Here is a 21020-nt window from a genome sequence, read left to right as displayed (position 1 = left end):
ATCACGTGCGGTGTCTCCTTTTCTAAGGCTGCAAGGCTACACCCAGCACACCTCAGGCATCCATTTTCTCCGCGCTTGGATTCAGCTCCCATGAGAGCACAATGATGTCCGAGGATCTCGTGTTTTGATCTTGATTTTCGGTTTACAGTAGAGATAGCCTAGTGCGATGTAGAGAGTGAAACGTTCCTTAAGGCTGCTCTCTTGCTCGTTTCCGTTCACCTAAATGCCGCATGTCTCCCGCTCGTGCGAACTATATATAGTCATGGGCTCCACCTCAATCATGAGAAACCAAGACAGCATCACCATTACCTTAGGATGGAAGGCCGACGAGAGAAGGTCTCAACAGACTCGCTACGTGTATTGCTGGTGCTCATAAGATGCTTCAGTAAATGCCGTTCTGCGAAACTCCCCTATACGCCTGAATTCCGGTCATACCCCGAGTAAGTGGTATATGGAGGTTCAAATCGGTTGTGTAATCTACATCGCAGAGAGAACCTGCATTCAAACGGATACAGGTATAAATCCACTATTGATGCAGATGTAAGTTTTGATAGGATTAGCATGCTGGACTATGTGCTGTGATTACCAGAAGCAAGAATGAACACACACCTACACATACACCAGTCTCTTAGCTGTACTTTTGCAAGATTCTGTAACAATGATATCACCTGCATACAAAAAGTAGAGTTAAATTAAAGCAAGTCTCACATGCGCAGTATATACCATATCCCTAACCCAATCAATATGAGCAAACAACCCGAACCAGCAGGTATCTCTACCCCGAGCCTAAACAGTCCACAGCAGAGAGTATACATCCAGACCCAACACCCTTCTAGAGACTCTGCCCCGTCCACAGCATCTACCCCCTCATTAGCCTCTCCGGCACCTTAAACTCCGGCGGCACCACATACTCCCCCTTACAGCTCCCCACGGAACACCTCTCCAACCCGCACCGCCCGTACAGCCGGCAATAACACTCCTGCGCACTGGGACACGCCACGTGATTCAGCCGATCCAGATCCACGAGCCCGGGGGCCAACTCCCCGTCGGGGCGGACGGCACTCTGCTTCACGAACAGGATATGCCAGACATACGACAGGATGCGTCCGGCGACGCGATCGTACGCCGGCGCTGGGATCGCTCCGCGACGGTTCGTGGCCCGCGCGTGCATCCCGTCCAGCAGCCACTGGCGCAGCGCGATGTACTCGTCCTGCGAGTGCTGCCAGACGTTGGCGCGGGCGACGACGAACTGGGCGCAGCATTGTGCGCGGATGGGGTCGTTGCGGCCGAGGAGGACCTGCACCTGCGCGTGAGTTTCGTGGGCGCTGCTGCCGGGATGCCCGAACAGTGAGGCCAGCGCGCGCGGGAGCGCCACGTCCGAGGCCATGCGGGCGCTCCACGGCTCGAGGACGGACTGCAGGCGCAGCTCCAGGCTCCCCTGCGCGGGCTGCGTGGTCGGACACGTGCCCACGCTCCAATCGCAGCGGAGGTTGTGGTACCCCCAGGGCTGCAGGGCGGACGTGAGGTTCAGCGCGGCCAGCAGCGCGGCGTTGTCGTACTCCCGGTGGTCGTTGTGCCAGGCCCAGCGCGAGCCGTGCACGAACACCATCCCCGCCGCCGGGAGGTGGTGGTAGTTGTCGATGAGAAAGGTCAGGTACCCCATCGCCTCGTGGCCCCGGTTGGCCGGGACCTGGAGGTGGGTGGCATCCGGGTTCTTCGGTGCTGCAGCATCCGCAGTGTAGATGCAGAGGTGGTACTGCTTGCGCAGGGCGTCGAGCCAGGCGGAGTCATCGCTGGTGACTCGCGAGACGACGAGGGCAGGTTTCTCGGTTTGCTCGAGTCCCGGACAGATTCCCCGAGCTTCAGGAAGCTGGGACGCGGTGGTCCGGTAGGTGACTTTGGTCCAGGCGAAAGTCCGCCCGGGTGACGGGGGTTTGTTGAGGAAGAGAATCAGGCTCAGGATCGCGATGAAGAAGGCTAGCTGAATGACACTCTTACGCGTGCGTCGTCGCATTGTCGCTGATGCTCACAGCGGAAGACCGATCGGAGAATGTCTAGCGCGATCTAATTGGAATCATCGCGGTTGGCTTGGCGTGAATGGATTGAAGCAATTCGGAAGCGATGGAGAAAAGTGATTATTAATCGAGAATTAATCGGGAGCCACTTTTTGGGCCCCGCAGCGACCCGATAGGCGCGAGACGCCGGCGCAGGCCATCGCTCCCACGGGTCTCTTAATTTGGCAGATAAGGTAGGCTTCATTGCTGGCTGGTAGTTAAGGTGATATAGAAAATGTGTGTATAGTTTATGCTGCCAGGAAGATGGAAGAAATGGTTCCGACCGATCATCGGGTTGACACCTGCGGGGTAACATTCCCGCAATTCAATCCACCTCCCGCAAGGGATGAACGGATGAACAAAAATGGCATGCATACAGAGTAGATCTCTCATCTCAAAATGCCGGAAACGCGGCAAAATACACCTTGTAATGCGACATCTTCCAGTCCCCCTCCTGTCGGACCAGCTTCATGATCCCGCACCACTCCGGCGTCACACTGCGCCCGTCCTTGAGGTTATAGGTTACAGCGCCTCGTGCCAGAAAGGTGTCGGTGCCCAGCGGATCGATCGAGACGACGTGGTGGCTGCGACTAGCAACGTAATCCCAGGTAGATGCAAACAGTTGAATCAAGCCTAGCTCGCTCAAATTAATGAGGGAAGTCTCTCTCAGGCTGGGCCCTTGGACGTCGGTGTACGCCGGACGTACCTGGTCGGTCCGATACACCATGCTCCCCCATCTGCACGACCGCGTCCTGGGTGAAAAAGTCGGCGATGGTCTCGACAGCCCCGTCGACGTCGACGGCGGTGTAGTAGTCCTGGATCCACTGTTTGATGGTGGTATCGTGGAAAGAATCGGGATAGGTTGTTTGATGCATAGCGCGGTCCTGCGTTGGCGAGCAGGGGTGTTTGGTCTAGTCTGGTGGACAAGTGAAGATATCGTGAGGAGTTCGGCTGCTGGAGCTCCGAGACGAACGAGTGAGGGGTATCAACTGGGCCATGTGCATCGGCGTCAAGGACTCTTATGGCTGCTGGAGCGCCAGTCCTGATTAGCGGATGCTTGTTCTGTCTCACCGAGAAAAGGGAAAAGCAGAGCGAGATGCGCAGTTGGAGCCATCGAATGTGATAGATCATGCAGTGGTCGACTTGGCTTCCTGCTTAGCGCCTGCCTTTCCCGATTGAGCATCGTGGGCAGCGCTTGCGTTTGGTAGTCGCTGCGCTGCATACATGCAGCAGGGGAAGATCAAATCGGCAATTTCGAGCGATGGGATCTAGATGGTGGGTTGAGATGCAATTTCAAGTAGATGATACTACCTAGGGGCAAAATACGCTGGAGCAGAAGGGTCAGCCATTGCACATCTAGCGTTGGCGCTTACTGACAGCCAGCGCCGGGCGTGTTATTCGGCCGCCACGATTGCTTGCCAAGGTTGGCTGCAGCAGTTCCAATGATTGTCAAGATCACATCAACGGTGTAGATTGTGAATAGGTTCCAGTACCGGGAACGAGGTGAACATACTTCGCTTAAAGATAGGCGCCGCCTCAAGCATCAATAGTCCGACCGTCCTTGAAAGTGGCGCATAAATGTTCGCCGCGCCATAGCCCAGCCCTCACTGCTTATCACACAGTGTAACCACAACCATTATCTCCTCACTCCAATACTCGTCTCCAAGGATGCAACAAAGCAGCCCCTGTCACCTCATTAGCATCCGATCGACAGTTCCTCTTAGGTGGATGACCATGTGGAGCCGAGGCAATATCCCCCCGTCCATCATTCGCCGAGTGGAGCGATCGGCAACGATCAGCGAGATGTTCGTCCTGTACAACTCTATCGCGATCGATGTACAGTACCAGTTGTACCTACCTAGATACAACACCAAGTATACCGAAGTAATGCAGAATAGAACACCCCGAGGAGCTCAGCTCGGCTCAGCACAGCTCAGCTCCAGCCGAGGCGCATGCCTGCGAGACCAGGCAACAAACCACCCACCCCGGCCATCGAACGCCACCCTCACACCCTCAATAGTCCCGCCGTATAGATGATATCCTCGCTCAGCAGCCAGAAAAAGAAAAGCCGGTAAGAATAGACCGCAACTCTCACCACAGCCAACCAGCAATCCCCCTCTCGCCATCTCAGTACCGTATTGACTTCTGCCATTCTTCTTGCACCCCTTCGCAGCAGCCCAGACCGTCCCACCCACCGTAACACGAGCGAATCCGAAACACAACCAATCTATGCAGGAAGCATGTTCCGAGACCCCCAAACTTTCCGAACCACAATACAAGCTAGGTTTGCACGGGGCTTTGTCTCCCCCCGGGTAGCAGGTGGGTTTGCAATTGCACGGGGAGGGAGGGGCATGTCGTGTTACCTTACCTGAGCCACATGCCTGCGCAAGCACATGACATTTCTTCGTTACTTTTGGTATGAGCACCAGATCGGTTGGTTTCTATGTTTATCGACTCCTCCTCACCTTCACGTTACGTTTGGCCATTGATACACAAAGAATTGTATGAAGTATGGGTATGGTATATTACTATCAAGTCATGTATGTACGGGTAACTAAGGTAAGCATCATCGACAAGAATCCAGGCGTTAGAAAAGAAAAGGAGTAATTATAAGCGACAGGCGAACAGAACCACAAAATAAAAAAAAAAGAACCAAGCGACAAACCTACCAAGCATTCCAAGTGACAGCTCCAACCCCACCGATTGCGGGCTGTGGCACGAATTCCCCTATCGCACTCAGCCTGGAAACTTTCATGGCCCTTGCATTTCCGAGAAACGGTCGAATCTCCACAGCCCTAATCTGACTTCAGCTGTCCAAGCTCAGCTCAGCGCAGCCAGCTCTCTAGGGGTATTCTTCTGTAGCAAAGCAAAGCAAAGCAAAGCAAAACAACAACAACAACGCCCATCAAGACTGGACCACCGTCCCGCTCAACCGGCCCTCCGCCTGGAGATGATTCCACAGGTCGCGACACGCATCCTGCAACGAGCGTTCCGCCTTCCAGCCCAACTCCACCGCGGCGCGGTCGGCAATCGCGACGCACGATTCTACATCCCCCGGGCGGCGATCCGCCGTCCGTCGCGGGATCGGCTGGTGGCTGATCTGCTCCATGGTGGCGACGACCTCAGCAACCGAGTGGCCGCAGCCCGTGCCCAGGTTGAAGGTGCGGAACGATTCCACGACGCGACCCTCCTGCGCCGCCGCCAGCGCCGCGATATGGCCGCGCGCCACGTCCGAGACGTGGATGAAGTCGCGGATTGCCGTGCCGTCCGGCGTCGTCCAGTCGTCGCCGTAGATTGACAGCTCCGCCAGCTCCCCCGTCAGCACCTTCACCACCACGGGCACCAGGTTCGACGGTGTGCCCCGCGGATCCTCAGCTAGGAGGCCCGATGCATCGCATCCGACTGGGTTGAAGTAGCGCAGCCCAATGATCGTCCAGCTCGGGTCCGAGGCCGCCAGATCCGACAGAATCGCCTCGCCGAAGAACTTGGTGCGCCCGTACGGGTTCGTGATCCCCGTGCAGCCTTGCTCGACGGGCACCAGCTCCTGCCCGTCCGCGGAGTAGTAGGCTTCCGGCCGGTGCACGCAGTGCTCCTCGCGGAGGGTGCGGTGGGTCGCTGAGAGGGTGCCGTAGACGTTGGCGGAGGAGGAGAAGATGAAGGTCTTGATGTCGTGCTCATCCAGCAGGGCCACAAAGTCCACCAGCCCGCTGATGTTGTTCTGGTAGTACTTGAGGGGGTTGCGGAGGCTGTCGTGGACCTCCTTGTACGCCGCGAAGTGGATAACGCCCGTGATGTTGGAGCGCGCGGGGATCGGGCTCTCGTCTGTGCTGTTGCTGCTGGCGTGCGTGGCCAGGAGGGTTCGCATCGCTTGCGAGTCGCGATAGTCCATACACGCCAGTTCCGCCTGCGGACATTGGCTGGCCCGGCCCTCCCGCTCGTAGTGTTGTTTGGCCGCCCTCACGATCCGGTCGTATACTTCCTCGTAGCTGTTGCTGAGGTTGTCCACCAGCAGCACATTGTAGCCCGCCTTGAGCAGCTCCAGCGCCGTGTGGCTGCCGATGTAGCCCAGTCCCCCCGTGACGAGAATGTATTGCGCAGTGGCCGCACTGACGGCCGGCAGCGCAGCTAGGGCCAGGTCAAAGCAATCCTCATCGCGCTCCGTCTCCGGCGTGGATGGGGCGGAGAACAATGGCGTGGGCAGAGGGGAGCTGCCCTCGGACGGGGGGCAGGAGGAAGTGACAGTCATCGCAGCGAGCGAGAATAAACGAAAGGAATTACGGAGGAGGATTGGCGATGGGCTCCTACATAGAGAAAGACCGAGCGGGAAACCGAGGGTACCTGTAGTAAAGACAACACTGCCATCCTCCCTTCATCCCCTTACGGAATTCGGGAGGCAAGCGATGGGGGTTGCATCCAGCCCAGCGCCGGCATGATTTCATCGCCGAGTCATTGAGTAGTAAAAAGGAAAAAAGAGTATTAGGAAAAAAAAAAAAAAAAAAAAACAAAAAAAGAGGGAATAAAACGGACCTAGCGGAGCAGTCCAGCGATAGTCCGGCTCGGGTCTAGTAGCAGCAAGATCGTAATAGTATGGGAATCAGCGTGGCTTCCTAGTCAAAGTCCGTACACTAAACTACTAACTCCTACTACTGCTTGCAGGGCCGGTCAAGGCAGGGTGTGGATGCTGGGTCTTGGAGAAGAAAGAGGGAGGGGTTAGTGGAGGAGTCCCGGAGACATCCACCCAGGGAATTCTTACGGTACCTGAATAGATTTCCTGTTTTGCATTTCGTTTAAGGGCCATCGTGGGTAATTCGGTCCCTTCCATTAAATCAATGGCATGGAATTTCCTGGTCATGGCCAAAAATAGGGCATTGGCGCCGAGTCTCAGCCTCTGAGCAATACACGAGCCCAATCCCGCGGCGTTTGGTTCCATGTCGTAAGTAGCTGCTAGGTTGTATATGGTAGGTTTGTGGTCCCAAAAATGATGGCATTGGAGCTTGCATTCGCATCTCAAGTGTCTTTAAACTGTGCTAGCGTGGCCTCCATTCTTCCTCAGCAAGACTCCAAGTGGTTCCTTGCCCCCCCAGTGAGTACCATTGGGAGAAGTTGGAGACCGAAGAGGGGAGAGGAAGAAAGGCCCAGACTGTAAGGAGGGGCCCCACCAGGATGAGCAAGATGACTAGAGAGACTAAAATGTGAAAGCAAAGAAACATGACCAACGCAGTAAGACCAAGGCGAGGACAGACAGTCAAGGGAGTAGGCATGACTATACTAAACATTCTAAGCCAACGTCAGCCCCAAATGTCTCACTGGTGCAGCGACAACGCATCGCCATGATCAGTATAAATGGCCGAGCGTGAGGTGTTCCTGCACTTCCATCAGGCAACATGGCGTGCTTCCGTGATTGTGGCGACGAGATACATCGCTGTCCATCGTCATTCCAGAGGACCTGGTTTTTGCCAGATGGACCGTCTCTCTGACGGGCCGGATCAATGAGCCAAATTGATACATCCCGAAAGGGCTCCATCCGGCTCCACCAACGCTAAAGCTTGGACATCCAGGCTACGACGTTTTGAGCGAAGCGAGTATATGGCTGAGGAAAAATACTGGGAATGGCGACCCATGGGCTGGGCAATGCTGGGTTGGGTCCCGCGGGGGGTTTTTTTCCTCTGGATACTCTCTCCACTGGTTCATGTTTCAACTTTCTTCCTCGTAGTGACCTAACTACATAGCTAATTTACTGGTCGGACTCGACCAACCGCAGGGCCTCCATCATCATTCCCCAGCTCTGGGGTCCAAAGCGCTCGTAAAAATCACCCGCAATTTCGGTGACGAAGATGTAGGCAGCACGATGGCGCAACTCTTGGACCAGGGGACGCACCTCGTCGCGCGGCACCTCACTAATCATGTAGCCGCATTGGAGCCGAGGGTAGTCAAATTGCGCATAATAGCGCTGCACCTCATCGGAGCGATAGCGAGGATAGGGCTCTTCGCAGGCAAGGATGAGATCCGGACTCGGATCGGCCAACTTAGGGTCAGGCGGCGTGCCCGGGTTGTGGACAACCTGTCAGGGTGGAAGAAGAAGGATGGTAAGAAATTGGCTCGGAAACAAACTAAGACTTACTCGTCTGGTTTCACTGATAAGACAAATGACAGTCCGTGATAAAGGATCGTGCCAGTGCCACACGGGATGATAGTGTGGTGTAGTGTACAGAGTACGGAGGTAGTTACCGTGTTTTGTTTGTACCCGTTGTACTGTATCCGTGATGTATAGGCAAACACCGCAGACAAGGACAGTGCGGGATGGGAGGGGACGGCAGAGAAAAACGAATGGACGGAATAGAATAGAATGAGGTGCTTACCAATCGATCCCGAAGGATGCCCTCCACGGATTTAACATACTCGTGCAGTTTCTGTAGGTACTCGGCTCGCTCGGCAGTATGATGGTTGGGAGTCTCGTCGACCATAATGCCTCCTAGCCCTAGTCCTGGGCGCTCGTCGGTCGCCCAGTGCGCATAGCGATCGATTTCCGCCAAGGTCTCGGGCAGAGGCTTTCGGCAATAGTCAATACGGATGTAACCGATCAGGTAAACATTCGGATAGCTGTTCAGACGGGCCACTTCGCGTGCATAATTCGGATCGGGAGAAGGTATATCCCCGGGGCCACTGTTGGGGTTGATGATCACCAGAAATTCCAGATCGGGATGGGTCTCAATCCTAGTAGTGGTGATCGGTGGTTAGAGTGGGTAAGTATATTCCAAGAAGACCTCAACCTTGACGGAGAAAATGAATTCCATCCCCGATGATGCAGGAACCACGAGAACAGAGAAAATGCAACCAAGGAAAAACTAATCCAAAGGGATGGGGCCGCGGTGTTTAGGCGAAGGGAGGCATCAAACTCAAAAATGAGGGAAAAGGAAAAAAAAAAAAAATGGACAAAAAAATGGAGGGGACTTTACGCGTCATAAAGTGGATCCCAGTTCTTGGGCAATGGATAGATATACAAAGGTACCAGCACGCCAGCCTTGGGAAGGGGCGTGGATGACATGGTTGGTAGTGAGCGCAAGAGCGGGAGAGACGACGGTGCAGGATAAGGTGCAGGTGCAGGTGCAGGCACAGAGGAGTAGAGGAGTAATCAGAAAAGGCGGCAATGGGGAGAGAGGGGACGAAGATGATGGTGATGCTGTGTGATAAACCAGGTTTATTTGTCAGTGTTCCTGGTTCGGCTTCTTATAACTAGACCGATTATTAAAATTCCAAGGAACGACGAGATTACGAGAGAGGAAGGGGTAAGGAAGGAGTGTGTAGGAGTGTAAGTGTGTGGAGATTAGGACAAAAGACAACGTGGTTGAGGGAAAGAGAACCTTGGGAGGCTTGTGAAAAGCTTTCAGCCTACCTGTCAGCCAAGACCGGCACTCAACTACCAGGCAGCCACCCAGAAAACCATAAAAACCATGACGATGACAAGACGTGATAAGAATGAGATTATTAGTGAGTAAAACATCGAAGAGGACCGTGCTAGTGCGCCTTTAGTGCGCTTAGTCCTCACAGTCCGCATAATTAGTCAGTTAGTCCGCAACGCTATCATGATTCCGTTGATTCCGTTCCTGTCGTGCCCTGGGCCAGAACCTGCCATCTACTCGAATAATCACCCTTCTCAAGCCTTTCTCCCCTCTCAGCCCCCATCATACCATTCAACTGACCAATTCAATCGCATCCAAGCTTTCCTACCCCCTGGCCACCATATCTCTCACCAATTACCAGTGCTGGACGCATCCCGTCTTGTTTTCCCAAGGCTGTGGTGGGGCTCGCCTAGGGCCGCCGGCCTACTTGTGGGTCGATCGACACAATTCACACTCTCAGTGTCTCATACACACACACACATACACACACAGACGCTGCTCAGTGCGTGATTGCTTTGATCTATCGATTAACTCGGCATCAGGTCGATAATCGTGGGCCCCGCTGGGTCAAAACTCTCGTAGTAATCTTCCGTCAACGTCGTCAGGAACAGGTACTCGGCCTTTAGACTCAATTGGTCCACCAGGCTCCGCAGCGTACTGTTCCCCATCTCGGGGACCGAATGCAGCATGTAGCTATACCCGGTACGGTCGGACGCCAGCGCATTGAGCTTGCCTTTCTGCGTGTGGTAATCATCATACGAACTCTCAAATACCACAGTGACGTCGGTCGTGTTGGAGTTGTAGCGACCATCCGGAATAGTGCCGGGATTGTGGATAACCTGAGAAAAGACCAGGGAGTGGGACGTTAGCGCTGGATCTCTCCCAAGAAAAATAAAAAAAAAAATCTTGGTTCCATCGATCCCAACCCCTCTCACCCCCTCCTCGTTCCTGGATTTCTTCTGCTTACCATTCGTTCCCCTTGCAGCCCAGTGGAATTCTTCACCACCGCGTTGATGGTGCTCATATACTCGACCTTGTCCGCCGAGTAAACGTAGGGCGCTTCGTCGAAGAAAATCCCATCCATAGCTAATTCAGCCGACTGGTTCGCCCACCCCGCATAGGTTGATACATCGGCTAACACCGAGGAGATGTTGCGGGTCGCGTATCCAGTGCGCACATATCCCACCCGGCGAACGTTCGCGTAGCTTGCGAGGCGTTCGACCTCGGTGCTGTATGCTTCATCTGGATACGTGGTGTTCCCCGGTCCACTTGAGGGATTGATGATCACCGTGAAATTTAGATCGGGGCGTTCAGTGATTCTGGGGCGGAGGGTCAATGAGGGTCTAGGGTCTAGAAGGGGGAGTAAAAAAGCAGACAGGCCACAACTCACTCCTTATACAAGGGACTCCAGGTGCTGCTGTTGGTAGGGTAGATGTACAAAGGGTACAGCACGTTGATCTGCTTCGAGTGATGCTTCTTCCGGGTCAGGAGGACAGCGCATGGCACCACAATGACCACAATCACCACTACGGCCACCGCAATGGCAATGGCAATGCACCAGGGCCGCCGCGGGCGATTAAGATTTGGGCGAGGCATCCATGCACCAGCTAGCCAGAACCGTGGGGAAACGAAACGGAAGTACGGAGGAGTGGCTCAGGGAGCAGAAGGGAAATGGGCCTCCGGGCTCGAAGTCGCAGGTTTCTGGGGGGGTTGGGACTTGGGACTTGGGACTTGTGGGAGAGATGGCACACTGCGAAGGTTATAAAAATGGTGAAATCCTAATCCAGCCCAGTGCGTGAGAGGACTAGCCTAGCTTCCGACCTCGAAATGGCGGAAGAAATCTCTTTGTAGACGAGAATGCGATGGTTCTCGGCGTTACCTGTGCGGCGCTGGCATTGGCGGCCATGGCATCCAAGCACTTGACTGAGACATCCCATCGCCATCGCTTGATCGCAGTGGCTAGTATTCTTAGGTTCAAAGACGTGACACCGGAACGCAAGAAAGATGATAAGAGACCCGTAATTGTGGTCGAGTCAGACATGCAGCCCACTTATTGTTAGCGTTCTGTTGGAGCCACTAGTAAGTAGTCTGGCGCTGGAGGAGATTTGTTGGCAGCACCTCCTGGGAAGAAAATAACTGGGTCTCCCGAACCAAATGCAGTAGCAAATTGGATCTCACTCCAAGATAATAATAATAATAATAATAATAATATTCATAATTCAAATCAGGGAAAATACCCATCAAATATACCCTAAAAAAAGAATAGGATCCAGACAATGTTACAGTACGCTACAGCTTACATTCATTCATTCAAACAAGCCAGCCTTTAGATCCTTCTCGTTGCGGGCACGCCGCCGCCATAGATAGAGAGCCATGTCCTGTACCTGCTATAAATAGGGTAAATTAAAAGTATTAGAGAGGCTGACACTCCTCCCCCTGGTACCTCGCGAGTGGGATACGTGGGCTGTAGTCGTTACATTCGTTTTAATCGGCCTCCAACTTGAGTTGCCGCAGATAATAGTCGACGGTGCCCCCTTGTGGTGAGGAAAGGGTTTATGTTAGGCACTTGACGCTGTCCCTATCACCATGGCAGGTCCCGAGTACCTGGGCCTCGATGCCGTAGGATGGAATCGCATGACCTCGACCTGGTGGGATAAGGTGCGTTGTTGCTGGGATGGTCGCGACGAGCCCTGGAATCTCTTCCCTAACCAACCGTGTATGCGCAGGTCCTCGCATTCTGCTTACTAGCCACGATCGTTCTTGGTTCGCTCTTTATTCTGGGTTACATTGTGATAAAGCTCCATGGAGTTTGGCGGGTATGTGCTTCTTTGTTATCTCCTAATCCTAATACACTGCTCATCTTTTTTCTCAGAAACGTCATCAACTCTCCGAGGTACCTAGTGCCATTGTACGATACTTCGATCAGCTGAAGAGGGGAAAGTCTTCCTCGCCCTTGTCCGAGAAATCGGCCAAACGCGACCTCAAATCTTTCGGTGTGTTCCTGGGAGACTTCTCGAATCCACCTACTCCAGCGGAGGCGCAACTGCTGTCGCAATGGGATGTTCTTGTCGTCGATCCCCTGCAACCGGGAGTCGCGAATGCCCTCACTGGCCATTGCACCTCTCCCCACGTTCTCGGCCGGCTCGAAGTACAAAGCCTGGTGCAATCGGATGCGAGTCGCAGTAATGACGAGGTCATCCAAGCTCTGACCACGGTGGTCCAGACCCTGACAACGAAATTCCAGCGCCAACCGGGATCCACTGCTCCTTTCCATGGGGTGCTCCTAGCCGAGTTCCACGCCCACTTCCAGCCCGTCGTTCTGAACGAGCTCATCAAGTACATCAATGACCTTGGACTAGACGTCTGGCTCGAGCTGGCCCCGCCAGATTACCTAGGGGAGAAGCAATGCCGCGAGATCAACATGCAGCAGGTGCGCGGAGTTGTCTATCGCAACGGAACCATCTTGCCGGACGGCGACCGACGCAACTATTTCCAGATGGCGGAGATGCGGGCTGCGATGCGGGTGGTGGCCGCGCAAAAGGCTCGGGGAGATTCGACTCTGGCCATGTGGGACAGTGTCGATGATGGAGTGACGGTGTCGCACCATGTCATTGGGCGCACCTTCAAGTGGTGCAACTACAACAGTGCCATGATCTACATCGGACCTCGGGCAGGATTGACCAACGCCGAGATCGCCGCGGCTGAAACGGTTCTGCATGAACCTCTGGGCGCCATGATGTGGCTGAAGCGCGGCGAGGTCCTCGAGGCACATGACGTGTGGCGCAACAACAACTCCATCTCCAGCTCCCCCACATCGTCTGGAACGGCATCTCCTCTCTTCGACGCGCTCGATTCCTTCATTCCCAACCTCAACGCCAAACTGTCTCTACAGCCCCCCTCCACTACCAGTCTTGCTCTGCAAAGTCCTGGCTTGTCGGTCAACGGTCTCGAATGCAAGGTTTCAGACGAAAATTCTCAGATCGATCCTCTGTCGTTCTCCCCCGATGGCGCCACTTACTCTGAACTTGGATGTTTTCATCTCGGCTTGGACTGTACCTCACAGAACATCACCGATGTCCTCGAAACGCAGCGCCATCTGCGAGACTTGGACCTGCTCGAACGCCTCAAGCCAGAACAGCTTCGGGGATTCGCTGCATCCATCCGTACTCTCCAGAAGGCACAGGACGCCTATCCCGACCTCTCCGATGCCATCGCAGCCACGAAAGAGCTGGTCGATCTTCTGAATGTGAGCAAAGGCGACGACAATGACCGCCTTCGAGTTTACGTTGGCCTGCACTCGGGCTTCCGCACGCGTTTGGGCACTCAAGTCTGGGGTTTACTCGACCTCGATCCCCACATTGGTATGCTGAACCTGTACATCAACGGCAAGACGCTGGACCGCACTGGAACCATTTTACACGCCTATCTCTCCGGTCGCGGATTCAGCCGCACTCAATGTTTGATCATGGAACTGGTCTTAGCCGCTCAGAATCAGTCTCTGTCCAAGGAGTGGAATATGCCTCAACGGTGGGTTGATGACATCGAACAGCTCACACCCGCCGAAAATCTTGCATGGCATCGGCGCTTGGCCGCATCTGAGTGCAGTGGCTCTTCCATGCTCTGCGCAAGGCTGCGGGCCTGTAGTGAGTACCAGCTCGTGGACGCTCCTTCGCACGCTCAACGCCGCGCCTTGACCTCCAGCGCGTATCTCGATGAGGAGATTTCTGCCGCAGACCTCGTCGCCTCTCGGTTGGCATGGTACCAGGAGCAAGGATGCTGGTCCTTGGATCCTGAGGTTGCCACAGCACTGTTCTTGGAGATCGATGCTCGGTTGCCTGGAGTTTTGGTCGACAATGAGGCGGAGATCCTAGCAAGGCTTCAGGATGTGGCGCAGACCACCCTCCAAAAAGGTCGTATTGATGCGAGTGCGGACTTCTTCGCCCTTTGTATCTTCTGCGCATTCCGTCGCCTCGCATTGAATGAAATCTACTTGGAAGTTCTGGACCGGAATCCCCTGCCGAACCAGGATGCAGTACAGGCCTCGTGTTTTACCGAGATGTATGCCTGTGGTGCGCGCACGGACATGTACTTCGACACGACGCCCAAGCGACTTGGAAAGATCATCTGGAAATGGTACCGGGCATATTATCACAAGTACCAACCGCCCCAACGGGAGGAAGGTTTCACAGAACTTCCCACAGCATACGCTTCCATGAATGTGGATCTTGATCCCAAAGGCGACCGAAACAATATTCCCTGGCATTATAGGTTCACGTTCTTGGGTATCTTTGCCGTTCCAGCGCTCATTGATGTCACAATGCTCACCACTGTCGGCCGTGGTCTTTACCTCACCACATACATGAGCGATGTAGACAAGACGCTGGCCACCACCGCCCTGATGTGCGCCCTGCTGGTCTGTGGTGGCTTCGGCAGTTGGATCAGCTCTGGCGGTAGCTACTATCTGTACGCTATGGCCTTCCCTGCCATGAGCATGTTCGTCTTGACCCGGTTTGTTGCTGGTCTTGCGGTTGCTCTGGTTGGAGGCATCATCGCACTTATCGTTGTAGGTGTGGTCAAGGGAGGTGCAGCCGGAATTCTGTTCTTCTTATACTTCGTCATGCTGTCCACGTACCTTATGACTCTTTCTGCGCTCTCAGTTTACCAGCTTCCAGGCTATTCCTTTCAATCGGTAAGTTCTCATCAAGCCGAGAATGAAGACAACTGTACCTAACCTTTCCAGGGACGAACTGTGATCATGACGTGTATTCCGATTCTCTTCGTTTCGCCCATCGTCACTTTGTGGGTGCATCGCGATTCGGTCATCTACCTCTGTTTCCTTTTCCTGTTCCTGGGCTCGTTGCTGGTTGGCGCGCGGCGCATCATGGGTGAATGGAACAGCTGGTATCTCAACATTCCCACAGTGACCGACACGCAAATCGTGGAATGGTACTTGCAGAAATGCGTCCCTCCTAGCGAGAGTCAAAACGAGAAGGTCAGAGATTTCGGATCGGATGCACGTCAGTCTTTATATGCTCGTGTTAAGAAAGAGCGACACCGCCACTTCTGGACTCGGAAGACAGCAGATCCATTTGTCGCAAGACTTGCTGGCGGCTACTCAGCGACTGTCTTTCTTCTGGGCTGGTACTGCCGCTACTCGCGGACGAAGATGCCTCTGCCCTACAGCCCAACATGGAACCTGCAACTGAGAGCCGCAGTAGACACTATGGGCGAGATGCAGAAAGGTCTCAAGCTCCATAGCGCCTTTCTACACTGGCGTCATACAGGTGCGGACGTCTGGTGTGGTATCCTGTACTTTGTGGTTGCCCTTTCCGACAAGTGGAGTGCTCTCCTGACGGGGGAATCCATCGTGGGATTGTCCGCAGCGAACAGCGCCACGTATCGACTCACCGTTGGTTTTGCGCTCGGCTACTATTTGCTAGGTGCAGTCATCCTGGACGCCGTCTCTCAACCTCTGTGGATCTCGGTCACCAAGCGCACGCCTCAGCCTGTCTCTTCGCTCGCTGGTCTACGTGAGGTGTCCCTCACAGATGCTAACGCACGTCGGAGGTTGTACTGGAAGAACTTGATGAAATTTTTCTTTCTGCACATTTGGGGTGTGGCGATTACGCTGGCCATTATGTGGACATTTGAAACGGCCAAGATCTCGGTCATCATGTTCCTGGCCTATGTTGGCTGCTACAGTGGTCTTCTCTGGTACCAATACAACCGGATCTTTAGCGGACCCCATGTAGCCCGGGGACTGGCTATTAGCGCCCTGATCGGTCTAGTCGTTGGCATCATCCTTCACGAGGTCCTCCCTGCTTTTCAATATAGCAGTGTTATTGGCTTGGGCAGTGGAACCTGGGCCTGTGCGTTCTACACGCTCTACAAAGCTGATATTGGCTTGTCGCTGTTCAAGAGTTCTCCCGAGGAGAAGAATGTCCTCAAGATCAAGGACACTTCAACCACCCACGGCTTCAGCTCGCTCGAACCCTACCCTGACCTGTCGCAGTCCACACTCTCCCAAATGTTTGACAACATTACCCTACTTTCAGACGAGTTCCGGTACAAGCTTGATCCCTCAACTCATCCAGGCGTAGAGGTCATGCAGATTCTTCGCTCTGATGAACCTAAAGCCGATCTCATCCGGGCTGCATTTCCCGCTGCGACACATATTACCAACCGCGCAGCACAGCTTTGGCAGAGCGGCGAGACTACAGTGGAGCTAGTTTCGGCTGCCCATTTAATTCAGCCTGAGCAGAAGGTTCGTGTTGTCTGTCGTCGTACTGGCGAGCGTCTTCACATCTATGTTGTTGTCGGTCCCGACCTTGTCGGCTACGACTGGGTCTCGGACATTAGACGTAACTGTCAGGCTGTTGCGGAGGCTATCGTTCAGATGACTGCCGAGTTCCGTCTCGGTATGTCTCACGACCATGCAATGTTTGCTGAGCTTCTCGCTGTACATGGGCACGCTGGCCACGAACTGGGTCTCCCCGAAGGTGTCAAGCGTCAGCTAGAGAATAGTTCCGTGGAACGAACTCGCGTGCTGAACTACTCTTCCAAGACAATCCTCCGTCACTTGCTGCTTGGCGTTGACTGTGATATCGAATGGGACCTTTTGCCTCAGTTCGCTCGATCGTTCCTGCTTCGCAGGTGCTTAGGTGAGCCTTGTCGCGTTTCGTCCCAGCAGCTCGACTGGCTCGAGTCCAGAGCGTCTGCTGGAGATTCTCTCAGAATTGAAGAGTATCTTGCCCGTTGGAACCTGGGTGTCACAGTGACAACCTCTGTCAAGAAATATGCAAAGACGTTGGAGGCTCAGCACCGCGGTCTTGAGCAAGAAGGCTTCCTCAGCAACAGATACGACAGGCCCATCCGGGACATCCTTGCATTGAATGCAGAAAATTCCAGCGTGGGGATGGGCGAGGCTTTCCGTATGTCACTTGCGCGGACAAAGCAAATCTGGAACGCATGCATCAAGTTCATGGTTATCGCTTTGGTTGCTGATCCCGAGTACCAACGAGAGCTTGATTTCATGCTTCGAGGACAGCCCCTCTTCTTCTCCTGGCCGGTAACTGTCATTCTCACTGCTGTGTGGCAGTTCTGTAAGATGCTGCAGCGCATCATCATTCCACTCGTCCTGGTAAGACAGATCTCATCTTGTCCAACATGGGGGTTCTGTTGTGATGCTAACATTCAGTAGGTGCACGGTCGCGATAAGGTCTCCACCCTGTATCGAAACATGCAAGGTTGGAAGACCGTGATCTATCACAATCGGGTGGAAATGGAAGGCCTCAGCGGCATCTCTACAGGCTTCTTCCGAACCGAATCCGACGGCACGTTCAAACTCTATCAATACACCGGAAAGCACGACCAAGAGCCTAGTGATTACAAGAGCCTGGTTGCCATCAACGAGTACAACGCCAAGCTATTGCTTCTGGGAAGACAAGAGTACCGTGGTCAGGACCTGATCAACGAATTCAAATACGAGTACGCTCAGGATGGATCTAAGTCACGTTCCAAGTTGCCCATCCAACGGCAGTGTACCCAAGGTAAATTGGAAGGCCAGATCGTCCAATACGACAAGCGTGGATATATCACATCCGGATCGGCCATGCGTGGTGTCAACCCGATGGAGTTCAAGTTCTACTACCGCAAGGGAGCGAAATTCGACGACGAACTTCTACGCGCCGAGTATGAGTTGCCGCACATGAAGATCAAGGTTGCTTGGTGTATGCCGCCTCCCAATCGTCCGGAACGGCTGGATAAGTGGATTCCGTATCCTCGCGTGACCGATGCCACCTACGTCCAAGGCGACGACAAGCATCGGGCTACATGGACTTATGATCACAAGTTCCACCCGATAATTGCCACAACGATGAACGGGGAGGACGTTGTCACCCCGGCCATGATTCAAGAAGATTGGTTCCATGTCTTGGAGAAACCTACCAAGTGCAGCTTCGTGGACGACAACCCGCTTCTCTCCTTCTCCTCCGTGAAGGTGAACTTCGCCTCACGCCTGCTCGGAACCAATGTCAAGAAGTATCCCATTCCTACCTCTCGCGCTCGTACGCATCTCTGGAAATCATGGAAAGCGAGCAAAGAATTCGATGCTATCACCGCGCGTTGGCTGGATGAGATTTTGTTACGTGCTGATCGTGTCCTCAAGCCCTATTGGCGCAACCGTGACTGGGGTCGGCTGGAAGTGGCCGGTGACTACCTTGAGGCACGAGCCGATACGGTGCTGGCGCGTGTCGATATTGACCCGGAGATCAGCTCGTGGACGCCCATCGCCTTCAAGATTGCGGATTTGTCGAGTTTCGGCGTGGGCGGAGAATCTCGTATCAACACCCGAACTCTGTCGACGCAGATGCAGGACACGGACACGGAGCTTCATGTTCTCGCCATGGATACCGGCACGTGGCCCAACGAGCCCGGTGGTGTTTCCGCCTGCAGGCGAGATATGGTCAACGACCTGAAGGGAATCCGCTGGCACATTCTGGCCGAAGCCGCCAACGACTTTGGTGTGCCGCGGTTCCAGATCGAGCGAAACGTGCAATCACTGACGGTCTTGCCGCAATGGGGTCTTGACTTCCTGAACCCGACGCATGGCATGTTCCAGAACTACCTCGATTCAGAAGTGGTCCAGAAGATCCATGACACCAAGGTTGCGGACATCGAGCGGAACTTTATTCCTATTCTAGCCAGCCTGGTTCGTTGTGCTCGGTCAATCAACAAGACGCGTGCACATGTTGAAGAAGCCACGAAAGCCTTGGTCGACCTGAACACGTACTTTGAGTCCTCGCGCAACTGGAACGATGTTTGGATGAGTGACACTGTCAAGCGCGCTTGGCGTGAGCTTTGGCTGACTGAGGAAATGGACGGTGCTATTCCTGTCTCTCAATGGTGGCATGCCGAGCTGCCGACTCTACAGCAGCTCGATACAGCCCTCGACATGTGGCATCGCTGTAAGTAATCTTCTGGTTGTCCTCAAACACACAAATGACTAACTCGTCTTCTCAGATCTTTTCATCTTCTCCGTCCCTGTCCCCGACCGGATTCCGGACGTGTTCCAAGCATCGCACCATTTCACGGGTGCCAACTACGGTGTGCTCTGCAAGGTCAAGCGCAAGTGCGCACTTCACGTCTGGGATCACTGCGTCAGTTTTCGTGAGATGACTACCTTCCTTTCTGCGGCTGTGTCCTTCGACTCTACCTTTGTCAATTCCACCCTCATCTCCCTCGGTCATCTGTCCTGCGTTCTCATCGAGCATCATGCGGACGTTGTCCTCCCGTGTGCGGAGTACTTCAACCCCGGATGGGAGGTTGAGTTGGGAACGTGTGAGGGTGTCCTGGAGCATCGCCGGGCATTTGCACGCAAGATCGATCCGGTGGTCAACGGTATCACGAACATGGAGCGATACAAGCCGATCGAGAAGATCAAGACGGAGACACCCACCGTCGTCATGTTGTCGCATATTCGGTAAGTCTTCGCTGCACGCATATGGCATTAGGATCATGCTAACGCGCCATGCAGTTACGTCAAGGATATCAAGACGGCCATCATGGCAACGGACTTGATTGTCAACCAATGGGGCTTCAAGGACTATCGCCTGCATATCTACGGAGATATGGAGCGTGCGCCCGGTTACGCCTCTGAATGTCAAGAAGTCATTGCATCGAAGTCCCTGCGCGACCACGTCGTGTTGAAGGGTCTGGGCAAGCCAGATGTGGTGCTACAGGATGCTGTGAGTATTTTCCATCGCGAAAGCCTTTGACCTCCCAAAGAATGTCACTAATCGTTCATTCCAGTGGCTGTTTATGAACTCGTCGACCTCGGAAGGTCTACCGCTCGCCATGGGTGAGGCCGCCTTGACCGGAGCGCCCGTGGTGTGTACCGACGTCGGCGCGTCATTTTGTGTGGTCGTCAACCGCGAGACCGGCAAACGATTCAGCGAGGTCGTCCCCCCGAACGACGCCTTCTCTCTGGCGTCCGCCCAGATCCGCGTAATGGCCCTGCTCGGCGAGTGGAGTCAGTTCGCCGGAGACCCGGAGGGCTTTGTTCCCCCGACGCTGGGTCTGCGCCCATCCCCTGAGGAAGTGCAGGAGATCTCGAAGCGCATGTACGCCAAGCAGGAGGAGCGCCGCAAGTTCGGTATGCAGGGCCGCGACAACGTCCTGGCCAGCTTCTCCAGCCATCGATACCTGCGCGAACACGAGCAGATGCTGTGGCTGGGCAAGTACCAGAGTCTCAGCTACTTCGCCCACGGCCCGGCCTCGATGAGTGGCTCGTCCAGTGGGTTCTTCAAGGACACCAAGGGCCGAGTGACCGTCGAGCAGGTCGGGGATGCCCTGCTGCCGCCCATGCCTCCGTGGATGGGCGGTTCCCGCCGGACTCGCGGCAAGCGCTTTGAGAGGTTCAGTTCGACTAGCACGCAGTCCCTCGCTTAGGTGGTTTTTTTTTTTGCGTTACATTGTTTGCGTCACATTGCATCACGACGGATGGATTCCATGATTGCGCTTGGTTTAGGTAGTTTTGGAGATTTGTAAATACGGACCATCTATACGG

General features: G+C 54.4%; 5 protein-coding genes across 5 annotated transcripts; 1 reads left to right on the top strand and 4 right to left on the bottom strand.

Moving 5' to 3' along the window:
- Positions 1-624: 624 nt before the first annotated feature.
- Positions 625-2231, bottom strand: BO82DRAFT_95045 (DUF3431 domain-containing protein). The gene has a single exon (XM_025641687.1). It carries the CDS (start codon positions 2012-2014, stop codon positions 860-862), a length of 1155 nt encoding a protein of 384 aa, XP_025491305.1. The 5' UTR covers positions 2015-2231; the 3' UTR covers positions 625-859.
- Positions 2232-2448: 217 nt separating this feature from the next.
- BO82DRAFT_402680 (uncharacterized protein) lies at positions 2449-2929 on the bottom strand (the record flags this gene model as incomplete). Its single annotated transcript, XM_025639333.1, has 2 exons — positions 2449-2687; positions 2761-2929. 2 exons carry the CDS (start codon positions 2927-2929, stop codon positions 2449-2451), a joined length of 408 nt encoding a protein of 135 aa, XP_025491304.1.
- A 1644-nt stretch (positions 2930-4573) lies between these two features.
- Positions 4574-6353, bottom strand: BO82DRAFT_354841 (UDP-glucose 4-epimerase). The gene has a single exon (XM_025635295.1). It carries the CDS (start codon positions 6298-6300, stop codon positions 4960-4962), a length of 1341 nt encoding a protein of 446 aa, XP_025491303.1. The 5' UTR covers positions 6301-6353; the 3' UTR covers positions 4574-4959.
- Positions 6354-7788: 1435 nt separating this feature from the next.
- BO82DRAFT_284683 (spherulation-specific family 4 protein) lies at positions 7789-11050 on the bottom strand (the record flags this gene model as incomplete). Its single annotated transcript, XM_025631463.1, has 6 exons — positions 7789-8115; positions 8414-8768; positions 9931-9949; positions 9987-10293; positions 10422-10773; positions 10845-11050. 6 exons carry the CDS (start codon positions 11048-11050, stop codon positions 7789-7791), a joined length of 1566 nt encoding a protein of 521 aa, XP_025491302.1.
- Positions 11051-11907: 857 nt separating this feature from the next.
- Positions 11908-20914, top strand: BO82DRAFT_432745 (glycosyltransferase family 4 protein). Its single transcript, XM_025640813.1, has 8 exons — positions 11908-12112; positions 12181-12270; positions 12327-15143; positions 15195-17594; positions 17655-19419; positions 19475-19934; positions 19989-20199; positions 20264-20914. The coding sequence occupies exons 1-8, from the start codon at positions 12041-12043 to the stop codon at positions 20900-20902; spliced, it is 8454 nt and encodes a 2817-aa protein (XP_025491301.1). The 5' UTR covers positions 11908-12040; the 3' UTR covers positions 20903-20914.
- Positions 20915-21020: the final 106 nt, after the last annotated feature.

Source organism: Aspergillus uvarum (assembly GCF_003184745.1).
Source record: "Aspergillus uvarum CBS 121591 unplaced genomic scaffold BO82scaffold_31, whole genome shotgun sequence".
Lineage (NCBI taxonomy): Eukaryota > Fungi > Ascomycota > Eurotiomycetes > Eurotiales > Aspergillaceae > Aspergillus > Aspergillus uvarum.
This window is presented reverse-complemented; position numbering and strand designations above follow the sequence as displayed.